Here is a 12,584-nt window from a genome sequence, read left to right on the forward strand (position 1 = left end):
TACCTGTTAATCCCCGCCCTTCCCCAGGCAGGTTTGTGAGGCACCAACACTGGTGTCCTTCAGGTGTCCAAGTCTTTTTTTTTCTTCAGGGCTTTTAACTGAGCAATCTGTATACTTCCTGCTTTTATTTAATTTATTTCATTTTTGCTGTCACAACTGCCCTTCTGCTTTTTATCTGTACATTTTTATTGTTTTAACTGGACATTTTGATTTTGCAAGATGCTTTTTATATAGTTATAAAGAAAATATATAAATCAATATGTAGGATTTTTTTCAGGCTCTGCATGTGTAAAAGACTGCTCACACTACAGAATGCCTTCTGTCCCCTTCTCCCCACTGAAGTAGGCAGCCTCTGATCAACTCTTGATGAGTCCCCTCTCCCCACTACTGCTGCCCTCCATACTATATAACAGGCCTTTCCACGGGGTGCTAGGCTTACACAAAGTCTGGATACAACCCACAGATATTGGTTTGTGGCTGTCTGCAGGAGAAACCCATGTATTCAGTCTGTCCTTTGCAGTTCTGACTTTTGTCCATCACCAGTCCTTTCTGCATCCAACAGTGCACTACTGCCTCACTGATGAAGCCATGATAGCAATGTGGCAAGCTGTCGGCCAAGCAGACCTTGCCAAAGAGCAAAATGTCATCAAGGGACTTGTCTTCCTTGATGCTCTGGTTAGCAGGCCTTCTAAATGCTTCTTCAACTGTTATAGGGTAACATCTCAGGGAAGGGGCTTTGTGTTGTCAGTTCAAATTTCACTCAGTGGAAAGGCTGTGATTGCTACTATCCCAAATTCCAGTAGGGCAGGGGGAATATACCAGCAATAAGCCCCAGTGTCAGCAGGATTACTGCCAGTAGAACCTTAATATTGATAGAACGCTACTACAGTGGTGCCTCGACTTACGAATTTAATCTGTTCCGAAGGCACCTTCATAAGTCGAAAAATTCGTAAAACGCCATTGGAAACGCGATTTCCCACAGGAATGCATTGGAAACGGAAAAATTCGTTTAAAAACCCTATCTAAAACCGCCACGGTTTCCCCCCGAATGTCGAGACATTTGTAAGCGTGCGGCCATTATCCCCATTCGTAAGTCGAAAAATTCGGTTGTCGAGTCGTTCGTAAGTCGAGGTACCACTATACTACGTGGAACAAACCTGGGGCAGGGCAGCACAACTCGTCTGCTTCTGTGGCTGTGTAGAAAGGGAACTATTATTCTCCCTTTTCTGCATCTGAATCACTGCTGCTGCCAAAATTATCAAAAGGTAAACTCTGCCTCACCGTATGTCTTCCTAAGGAGAATTCAACCATCCATCTTCTGGGTCCATTGCATCATTCTTTTCCATTGTGTTACCAAGGAGTTCCTTTTGTGGCTCTTCGTGTGCATGTGGACCCACTCTCATGAAAATGTGTTCCCATCATATAGGCCCTGGTATGACTGTATTCTCTGGAGTGTTTTGATGAGTTCCTGTGCAGAAGCATTGTACTCATAATAGGTTTTACCTATCATGGAGAGAGCATGGATTCTTCTCCACTGGGGTTTGGAGCTGGCATGGTGTTATGACTGACACTCCTTTTTCTAGTTATAGGTAGGTAGCTGTGTTGGTCTGAGTCGAAGCAAAATAGAAAAAAATTCCTTCAGTAGCACCTTAAAGACCAACTAAGTTTTTATTTTGGTATGAGCTTTCATGTGCATGCACACTTCTTCAGATACACTTGAAACATAAGTGTCAGACCCTGACACTTATGTCAGGGGTGGGTGGGAATGGGTGGTGGGCTGATGGGAGTGGCAAACCTGTAGATGGCTGTTAACGACAGCTGATGACTGCAATTAGTCCTGGGGGGGGGGGGGAGCAAGGGCTGAGGCGCTAAAGAAAGCTTGATCATGCATAATGAGATAAGAATCCAATGTCTTTATTCATCCCAGGTGGCTCCATGCTTTTAAGCTTGGTAATGAGTTCCAATTCAGCAACTTTTTCCAGTCTGTTCCTGAAATTTCGTGTAGGGTTTACTCCTTAGCCTTTTTTTCTCCTGAAGATGTCCTGCAAGGCTATCACTGCATGTCAGTTGGGGGCATTCCCCCACTGAGTTATGTGGGGGAAATGTCAGTGGGCAACCTTATCATTAGAGGGTCATTAATGAATTTCCAGGGATACATGTTGGTGTACTGCTGTTTGATTATCCACCTGCTGTTATAGCATTGCCTCTGCTGCTGAGAGCAGCATTGCAGCTATGTCACATTGGTGACAGATCTGGCATAGCAGGACAGTTGGATTGCCCAGTTAGGCAGCAGTAATCTCTTAGCATCAGTTCACCACTTGCAACATGGAGATAATACTGATTTATCTTGCATGACTGTTGTCATAAATATTACTAAGATAATGAATGTGAAGACTTTTGAACATTCAAAAAGGAAATGGCATCTGGGAGTCATATAAGTGTCCTTCAAAAGATGCCATGGAGGGAAGAGCTCCATAAAATGTTGTTTTAATTGTGCAATGCGGTTGTACTTTGGGTGGCACCCTTACTGTGTGTTTTGTATAGTACTGAAGAAGAAAAGCATTGGAGCATTGCACCTAGTAATTTGGTTCATATTTTTCAGCCTGGAACACAGAGCTACTTCAAAGGGAAGGCAACACCAAATGGAACTGTCACATAGCACACTGTTGAGAGACCAGTTAAAAATAAATGTTTCTGCAGATTTCATAATTCAAGTGCACACACAGGCTCTGCAAGAATGTTCAGACTGGCTGACTGCTGCAAAACAAATGACTTTGATATTTATTAAGATTGCAGTATTTCTTAGCTGTTAAAGTCACTATGGTATTTAATGTAGCATTCAGCAGTAGCCAATGCTTACCAGGATATCGGTGTTCTCAAAATAATTCCTCCAGTATGGCCTGATCTTCCTCTGTCCACCAATGTCCCACACATTCAGCTTGAAACCTTGTGCTTGCACGCTTTTGATGTTAAAACCCTGTGGCAAGCAGAGATAAAGTATAACTGGTGTTAACGTGATGCCTGGCTTCAGATTCACAGGCACACATCAGTCACAGTTTATATATCACAACTCTGGAAACCCTAACAAAATAAACCCCGTGCTGCTATTCAGATGGATTGGCTGTGGGCAAGGTGAAGGCTATAGCAGCCTTGCACGGATCAGGGTCTGTTTCTGTCAAAGCTATAAAGATGTATGTTGCAGCTCATAACGAGAAAGGAAGGTGCAGTGGGAGGTGAGAGAACAATGCAGATAAGAAGAAATCACATAGCCTTGCAAGGAGTGAGCCTCAGCCAGTGAAAGCTGAGGCCAATGTGCAGGCTAACGAGAAGCAGAAGTCTGTATGTGAGTTGATATGAGAAAACTAGAAGCAACAGCTGCACTTTTGAAGGGCCCATTTCATCAATTAAAGCTCCTACTGAAAGGGGAGTGCAACCGGAAAAACAGGATGTGGTGCAGGCTGGCAATGAGCTGCCACACAATACAGGGGATTGGCTTTAAGCTTGGAATCTGAGGGTGGGCTCTTTCTCTAAGGCGTGGGAGCATCTCATAGGCAATGTGCTCCGTCTTGAGGACTGGGGGAAGGAGATCCAACCTTGTACAATCTCTAGCACCATCCACTGGCCAACATTGGGATGGTGTCAGCTGAGCAACTAATGAAAGATACTCTTAGCCCTTTAAAAAGCTCTGGAGACTTGGTGCATGTAGACCAGACAGACGGACACTGTGCATGTTGCAGTTTTTATAAATACACGTGAAATATCTGCACTGTGTATGTGCTGAGCTGCAACACTGAAGGACATAACAACATGCATCTTGGTTTAATCTTCCGATTCTCTAGTGTGTGTTTATAGCCTGAGAGAAGTTTTAAAGCAAGAAATGGATATACTCTACAATTGTTACCATCCCATTGGGCACATGCACACCCCTTCAATCTACACATCACTATATTAACATGTGAAGGAAAGAGTCATAGCTCACTTGGAAAGCACATGCTCTGTATGCTAAAGGTCCCAGGTTGAATCCCTGCGATCTCTAGGTAAGGCTGGGAAAGAGTCCTGCCTGAAACCCTAGAGAGCTGCTGCCAGTAAGTGTGGACTACAATGTGCGAGATGGAGCAATGGTCCAACTTAGTATACATGGGGTTACCTTTGAAAGTGACCCGGAAACTACAACTAATCCAGAATGAGGCAGCTAGGCTGGTGACTGGGAGTGGCCACCAAGACCATATAACACTGGTCCTGAAAGACCTACATTGGCTCCCAGTACATTTCCAAGCACAATTCAAAGCGCTGGTGCTGACCTTTAAAGCCCTAAACGGCCTTGCCCAGTATACCTGAAGGAGCATCTCCACCCCCATTGTTCAGCCTGGACACTGAGATCCAGCTCTGAGGGCCTTCTGGCAGTTCCCTCCCTGTGAGAAGTGAGGTTACAGGGAACCAGGCAGAGGGCCATCTCGGTAGTGGCCCCCATCCTGTGGAACGCCCTCCCAACAGATGTCAAGGAAATAAACAACTATCTGACTTTTAAAAGATATCTGAAGGCAGCCCTGTTTAGGGAAGTTTTTAATGTTTGATGTTTTATCGCTTTATTATTATTAATATTATTCTGTTGGGAGCCGCCCAGAGTGGCTGGGGAAACCCAGCCAGATGGGCAGGGTAAAAATAATAAATTATTATTATTATTATTATTAGTAGTAGTAGTAGTAGTAGTAGTAGTAGTATAAGGCCATAGGAAGTGGCTGCATGAGGTAAAAGCTATACGAGTCCTAGAACTGTGGGTATACTACTATTGGAATCAAGGAATTTTTTTTTAAGTACATAGGTGTTGTGGCATCTGTAGCAGCTTTATTTATTTTTTTATTAAAAAGATTATATTTTACTTTTGGTTGCAAGACAGATTCTGTTTGTAGCCACCCTTCCCTCTCCATCCTGCAGACTTCAAGATTTGGCAGAGCACCAAAAGCCTCTTTCCTTACCTGTGTGGGAGTAATGTGAGTGATGTCTTCAGATGCTAGTTGTTTCAAAAGTGTGGTCTTGCCTGCATTATCCAATCCCAGGAGGAGGATTCTTACCTCCTGGTCTGGTGCACTCTTCAATTTGCGCAGAATTGACAGCAAACCCTGTTAGTGAGAAAGGGCAGGAGATGTTACTTGCTAGATGTTATTTTTATCATTGCTCCCCAAAATCAATGGGAAACAGAAAGAAAGGAGATCCTGAATAGCCTTATAACACATGACCAAAATGTACAAGTTGCTGCCTGTAGGTTGATGATCTGTGATACATGAGACAAAAAGAAAGGGGATTTGAAAGGGGGATTTTCCACTTTATGAGTGAGATTAAAAGGAAGCAGGAGAGTAAACACAGAACTATTTGGTAATTAACATAGCACTAAAATAATTATTTTTTAAAAGAACATCAATAAAGAAATGCAAAAGAGAATATAGAAGTTTTAATTTCCTAAAGTAGGATAATGAGGAGGTCAAGTGACTAGATAAAGGAAAAGAGTTCCTTACATTTGGGAGAGTGGAAACATTAAAATAAGAAAGAACACAGGGAGATGGGAGTTTAATACAGTAATTGTTTTTGATGAATGAAGGGGCTGCAGAGGAGACTAGAGTAAAGGGAGAAAGCAAGAAAGGCAGATTACAAGTGACAAGGCCACAAGTGGCTAAAAGCACTGAAAGGTACCCCCCCCCAAAAAAAAAGGAAAGGGAAAAGGAAAATAAAGAGACGATAGCATAATCAGAACAATGAAAGAAGAATACAAGCAGCAGAAGGGAGAAGAAGATAAAGATGTTGAAAAATAAGAAAGAAAAATAATCAAAGTGGGTGAATCTATGCAATAACTTTGCAACAGAAGTAACGTATGAATAAAAAGATAGGTCAGAATCTGATAACACACCAGCACTATGAAAAGCAGAAGCAGCAAAATATATCTTTTTTAAATAAACCACAATAAAATTATGTTGTAGAATCCAGAATGAGATTACAGCTAGATAGTACATAACAAGTAAGTACGGTAGTAGAAACTATTTCCAGAAGGGTATCAGTGTTAGTTTGTTGCAACAACTATCATGTGGCACACCTTAAAGACTAACAAGTTAGTGATGGCATAAAACCTCATAGACCAGAATTCATCTCATCAGGTACGTAAGAACAAAAGAGAGCACTGAGGCAGAAAAATAAATGTGAATGCTATGAGCATAAATAGGGCAATTCAAACCAAATAAGTGAATTAAATGTCCAAGTGGGAGGCTGTACAAGGAAAAAAGTAACAAGTCCTAAAACCATGTTGCATGGGACAACAGACAATGGAAATAGAAATATATATGTCTGTAACATGATCAAAGCACAAATGAAGAAAAATTAAGAGAACAGAGAAAATAGGCTTAAGCTGAGAGACAAGAGATTTTCAAGCAAAACATGACAACAACCCATGCAGGATAGAATGAGAGTCTGAAATGAGGATTTTACTAGAATCAGGGTGGATTTTAAGAGATATTGTATATTATACAGAAAGAAATCTTAACTAGAACAGTAATACAAGCTGAGAAAGAAGAATGCCCAATTTCTTAACTTCATTTTCCATGCATGGACCTAACCCTTATTTTGGTGTGTCCATGAACCTATAGCAACAAATGATAGCACCTGCTCAGAGGGGGGTCCTCAGATTTATCACCACCTTCTCATTCTTCCCATTTGAAGGCCATTTTGCCCCCTCACGCAGCTCCCACTAGTGTTAAGAACTGCCATTAATATTAGATCGTATCAGCAGATCTGAAAAAGCACAGCACTAAATCATTCATATCAGAGTGTTAGGTCTCAAGATTTAGGGCAGTAAAGAATTTCAGGCAAGCTGCTGAATTAGTTTTATTACTTTTGCCACCAGCCAATCCTCATTTATACAAAATCCCATAATCCAAATCTTCCCTCTACATTCCGACTAGCCATGGCATGAATTCTTACCTACTAATGATTCGGATTATCCACAGCCCCTTGTATTTATTCTCTGAACCATTCTAGGCAAATGATACATTCACATGTCAGCGTTTTCAGGATGTATCTATTGCAAACCTCTCAATTGCCTGCATTGTGTAGCTAAGAAAGTTCAGCAGATTTCAAGTGATAGATCCTTGAGCTGAGAGTAGCTTTCAGTGTCTGGGAACAGAAGATCCCTCTGAGTTTATTTGCATTGCAAAAATGCTAGAAATAATTGTGTGCATTGGTGGTGACAGCACTCAAACACCTGTACGGCTTTAAAAGAAGTGTCAGCTGGAAGGGCATGTTGGGCACTGATATGTAAATGTATCTGGGCTGCTTTCTTACATCTATATAAGATGCAGATCAGCCAGATTGGCCACTGGGCGAGAAAAATATTATTAAAGCCAAAAGATGTGCTTTCTAGTTGTTGCTTTGCTAGCAACCTCTTACAGGTTACCTGTGACATCTGCTGTTATTGCTTGCATTTTCCCTGTGCTTGTTTCTCCTCCAGTTTCATATGACTGACTGCAACATGCTTAAAGCCAACAGCATATCTTAGTAAATTACTAGGAAGTGCTCTTGGTCACATCACAGCCAACTATCCACTCTAAACTCTGGTTTTTGGTCTTTGTTTTAGGTACATAATATATTTTTCAAATAATTAATACTTGAGCTTCGTCTCATTGCTAATCCCTCCATAGCATTTAGAAAAAGTTATTCTGCGCCTCACCATGACTCATTTAAGAACCATAGCATATGTTTCTTTGGTCTAGGTGGAGAGCAGTATACACGTGTAAGCGAGGGTACATGGTAACAACTCCATTATTTTAATTTATCAGTTGTGGAAAGATGTTCTTTTCTCTCAAGGATGCATGTACTGTATTAATAATAAGTTCCATGGGATCATTGTTGGTTTTAATTTTAAATAATTAAAGATTTTGAGGGTGGGCAAAAACCAAACATATCTTACATTCCAAATATCCAATAACTGAACATCTTTAATGGCATTTTGTCAGGAAAAACTTTGCTGAAGCAAAATGAATTTTTTAGGCTGAAAACACAGTTATTTTGTTCTGAGCACACACTTGATAAGCAACAGTTATTTCACAAAGGCCATAAAGGGAACCACTTAACCAGGGTCATCTCAAGCAGGTCGGGCGCCCTGGCGCTGAGGCGCAGAGATCAGTCCGGCGCCCTCGCAGCGCCCCGCCTACCGGCCCAGCGCCCTGGCACCCCGCACCACTGGGACTATACCTAGAGCCGGGCCTGCCACTAACATATACTTATTAATCTTGGACATGATCCAGCCATACATTTTAAATATTGAGACACTGAGATCTGGCAGAAACACTCTTGATGGTGTTGCATTTATACAGGCCATCCAACCATGGAATTCCCTTCCCCTCCAAATAATATTTGCAGCAACCATTATGAGTTTTTACCACTAGTTAAGAACTCATATTTTTTGCCCAGGACTTTGGTTGATTTCCCACCACCACCACCTCCGCATTTGTATTTTTATTTGTACCTAGGTGCTCTTTATTTTAACTGTGCAGCATGATTTTAATTTTTTCATAATGCTTTAATTGTTGTTGGAAATCACCCTGGTAGGCATATTGCCTGAAAATTAGTCTATAAACCTAATTAACAACAACAATTATAATACTTTGAAGACATGCACTTATAAACATGTATTTAGTTATCCTGTTGAAATCAGTAGAACTTCAAAATATTTATTTTGGGATGGGTTTTGTCCCCTTTCTGTATCATTTTTAAAGTAGTAAAATATCTCATAGTAAATATTTATTTCAAAACAACAACCCTGTTATGACAAATACACAAACTAGGGCAGAGAGCAATTAAGCTGCCCAAGATCAGCAAGCAAGTTAAATAAGGCCTTGAACTCAGGTTGTCATGATCTAAGTATGTCATGAGCCAAGCCTATCCACTACTAGAGCACTCTGTCCCTTGAGCTCCACAAAATACTCTCCATATCCAAATATAAAGCATAAAGAGGGAGTACTGTACCAGATTGTCGGTTTATTTGAACAGTTACATGTGCTAATACAATGTTAAAGCATAGCATTAAGTAACTATAGTTCTTCTTTAAAACTTGCTACTCTATCAGTTTTCTGGTTGTAATCAGTGTCACATAACTGTTGACATCAAGAATGTATTTAGAGGACAAATGCATAAGATTTCAAATATGTACTTGGGGGAAAGCATCATGAAAAAAATACACATTTAAAAAATGCCTGTTATTTTCTACCGAAGTGACCCATATAAAAAATACCACAGAGAGAATTGCCACGCATGCTATTCTAGTAGTAGGGAGGCTTGCCAATCACTAAAGAACAGAGAGTGGAATCCCATTAGAGGAGAGAAATAAATACCTGCTATTTATCTGGATTAGCCATAAAGCTTTGATAATGAATTTAGAGTGCAAGTACAAAGAAATCTGCCATTGGTAACCAGCAAATGTTTACTTAGTTGATGTGGTATTTCTCTAAAGATCAAGTCAAGTACAGCTGTCCTGTAAGATAGTCACTAAGGTTGCTTCCCCAATAGTAGATTTCTATCTTCTCTTTGTCCCAGAACTATCAGCCTTAGCAGCAATTGTAGTAAGGCAAGGGAGAAGTGTGTGACACAGTAACCAGTATATGGCTGACTCCTGTCTTGGAATGTGGGATTAGGATGGGAGGAAATCTACATGACATCAATCTAACACAGCTCAGGCTGAACTGTAATCTCTGCAAACCTTTCAGTCTGCCCCACCCTGAAATGCTATTTGTCTTTGCACCAACAGCAAAGGGGCAACAGTGTGGCCCTTTAAAAGGCAGCTGGCAGGGGACTACCGGTACTTGGGGAAAATACCCCTTCCTGTCAGCAAAGGAGATCCTCAAAATCCTATGCTCCCTGGTATGTCCTCCTGGAAACCATATAACTATACCCTTCGATGACTTTAAAAGATTAGACAAATTTATGGAAGATAGGTCTATATAGTCATTAATATTCAATGGTCCACTGTGTAATTAGGTTACAAAGTTCTGGGTGGAAGAGTGTGTGGAGTGAATTTGCCATGGCCTTAATAAACTAGCTGATGCCATGAAATGTACCGGTATTTTATTATCTTACTCTTGCATCTTAGGGCTGAGCTGCATACAGTATTAGTACTAGCTGCATTAGTAGCATAACTTTATGTGAACAAGCTGTGAGGGATAACAATTATCATACAGCTACAGTATTTTTCAAAATACTGATGAAGTGCAGAAGTTTCCCCATATTTCTGAAAAATACTATAGAAATTATGAATAATGATTTTGAATATTCATCCTCAGGCAAATCTATGGTACAACTTCAAATTAATTAATTAATTAATTGATGTTATTATCACTACTACTATTGCCTACCCCTCCACCCATAGGTCCCTGGGTGAGCTAATACAATTTAAATAGATTGTATTTCTTAACAAATTTTTAATCACAAAACCAGTGTGGAATCTAAAAATATACAATCTATTTGATATGATACCAAAGAGTAAGCTATCCTGTTAGGCTTAGCTATGTCATTTCCCCTCACCTTGGGAGGAAAGTGGTAAACAATCCCCCCTCCCTTTGTGAACCCAAGAAGCTCAGCATGTGAAGAGGTTTGAGTTGGTTGCTCCAGCAAAATTTCATGGCTCTCACCAGCCACTCTTGAGTTCCTATACCAATAATCTCTAGGCACTTTTATCACTTTGTAACTAAACTAAGTTTTACTGCCTGTGCAACTTTTCTGAATGCACATGAATCTGACCTTTGGAGAGTTTGTAGGTAAACCATTTTTAATTTTCCAAGTGTGTGGTATTTTTTTTTTGCTGGGGGAAGTGGGAAACTTTGTAACTCACTTAGAAGGGGCTATTTTAAAGGTCTAACAGCCTATATTTCCACACTTTATAGGGAAGGAGGCAGTGTTGGAACACTTTGTACACCTCTGAGTCACCTCAAAAAGAATATTGTAACGCTGGAAAAGGTTCAGAAAAAGACAACCAAAAAAACCAAGGGGTTGGAGCAAAACCCCTTTCACCTTACAATGTTTAGGACTTTTTTCATTTACAAAAAAAAGGGGGGAGTAAGGGGTTTATGATACAGGTTTATAAGATTGTGCATACTGTAGATTGTGCAAAAGGCGGTAAACAGTGGTTCCTCAACTCCCTCATAATTCTGGAATCAAAGGTCATGAAATGAAAATGTGTGGTAGGAAACTCAGGAAAGACAAAAGGAAATACTTCTTCACACCATAGTTAAAACTATGGAATTTGCTGCCAAACTGGTTGGCTTTAAAAATGAATGAATACAAACTCATGGCGAGTAAAGTTATCATTGCTTGTTATTCACAATGGCAATTTACTACAGTACCTGAAAAAATCAGAGGCAAGGTGCTTCTAAATACTAGCTGTAGGGGAAAGATAATATGAAAGTGCTATATCATTCATGTTCCACTTGTAGGTTCCCCATGGCCATTTGGTTGGCCACTGACTGTGGGAACAGAATGCTGAATTAGAAGAGTTTTTGCTCTGATCCAGTTTGACTCTTCTTATTAGATAACGCTTGCTGCAGATCAAGTAAACGAGTAAGGAGATGAACACAAAGACCTGTAACACCAGAATTAAACAAACAAACAAACAAACAAACTGCAATGTGTTCTTGCATATATTTAAATCCCTGTAACAACGTGCATTTGACTTCTATTTCCCATCTTTCTTTGACCATCTGTGGGGAAAACTCCGGGATTCCTCATAACCCAATTCCACTTCGAAAATGAGTTATTTCAACAACCCACCCCACTCTCTTCTCCCCCTAAGGTCCCCCACTGAGAATCCCGCAAATCCCATCTCAACCTGTCCTGTTTACAGCTGCCACGTGTCATTATAAAACAACAACGAAGATATCGCCCCTTGAACAGCAACCTTTCAGTCTGTATCCCATAGCATACCGGGGTGGGGGATGGGGACCGTGTTGCAATTCTTTACATGCTATTCTCACAGCTTCCCAGAGCACATCCAATAACTCGCAGTTTTGAAATAACAGATGAAGGGGTCCTTATTTCTGATTTTAAATAAATAAATAAAAATAAATTAAAAATAGAAATCTGGCGATCTCAGCCTCTCCGTCCCCATCGTCACCTGAGCGGTTCCTTCAGCTCCAGGTACACGACTCCCGCCCCTCCCTTCAGCCAGGCCCATTCATCGTCTCCTCATCCATCCCTTTAGAGCAGCATCGCCCTCCCTCAACACGGAGCGCTCCGCCGCCACAGGACGGATCCTGCCCCCTACCCAGCACAGGGCGGAGAGCCGGTTCTGCGCTCCCGCTTCCCCCAACGCCCTCCCGGGCCCCCCTCGGCCTTCTCCCCCGCCTAATCTCTCACTCACCATCCTCTACGCGGCTCCCGGTTACCATGGGCAACTGCGTCATGCGCGCGCGCGCACTACATTCCTCTCACGCAGAACGTCCGTCCGGAGTTCGACGCACAAGCTCCGCCCACTACCATATTCTCTCCCTCCCCGCCCCAACCCTCAAAAGAACCCAGCCTCCTTCTTCGTCAGATACATGCGGCCTGAGTCG

The 12,584-nt window shown here is 41.4% G+C and overlaps 1 protein-coding gene across 1 annotated transcript in view; it reads right to left on the bottom strand.

Moving 5' to 3' along the window:
- ARL3 (ADP ribosylation factor like GTPase 3) overlaps positions 1 to 12,496 on the bottom strand; it is a 31,828-nt gene extending 19,332 nt beyond the window's left edge. Inside the window, exons 1-3 of the mRNA XM_035133534.2 lie at positions 12,392 to 12,496; positions 4,977 to 5,120; positions 2,861 to 2,977 (exon numbers count right to left, since the gene is read on the bottom strand). Coding sequence (XP_034989425.1) covers positions 2,861 to 2,977; positions 4,977 to 5,120; positions 12,392 to 12,394 — 264 coding nt within the window. The 5' untranslated portion in view covers positions 12,395 to 12,496. The remainder of the gene's footprint in view (positions 1 to 2,860; positions 2,978 to 4,976; positions 5,121 to 12,391) is intronic.
- Between the last annotated feature and the right edge of the window lie 88 nt (positions 12,497 to 12,584).

This window comes from Zootoca vivipara, chromosome 5 (assembly GCF_963506605.1).
Source record: "Zootoca vivipara chromosome 5, rZooViv1.1, whole genome shotgun sequence".
Lineage (NCBI taxonomy): Eukaryota > Metazoa > Chordata > Lepidosauria > Squamata > Lacertidae > Zootoca > Zootoca vivipara.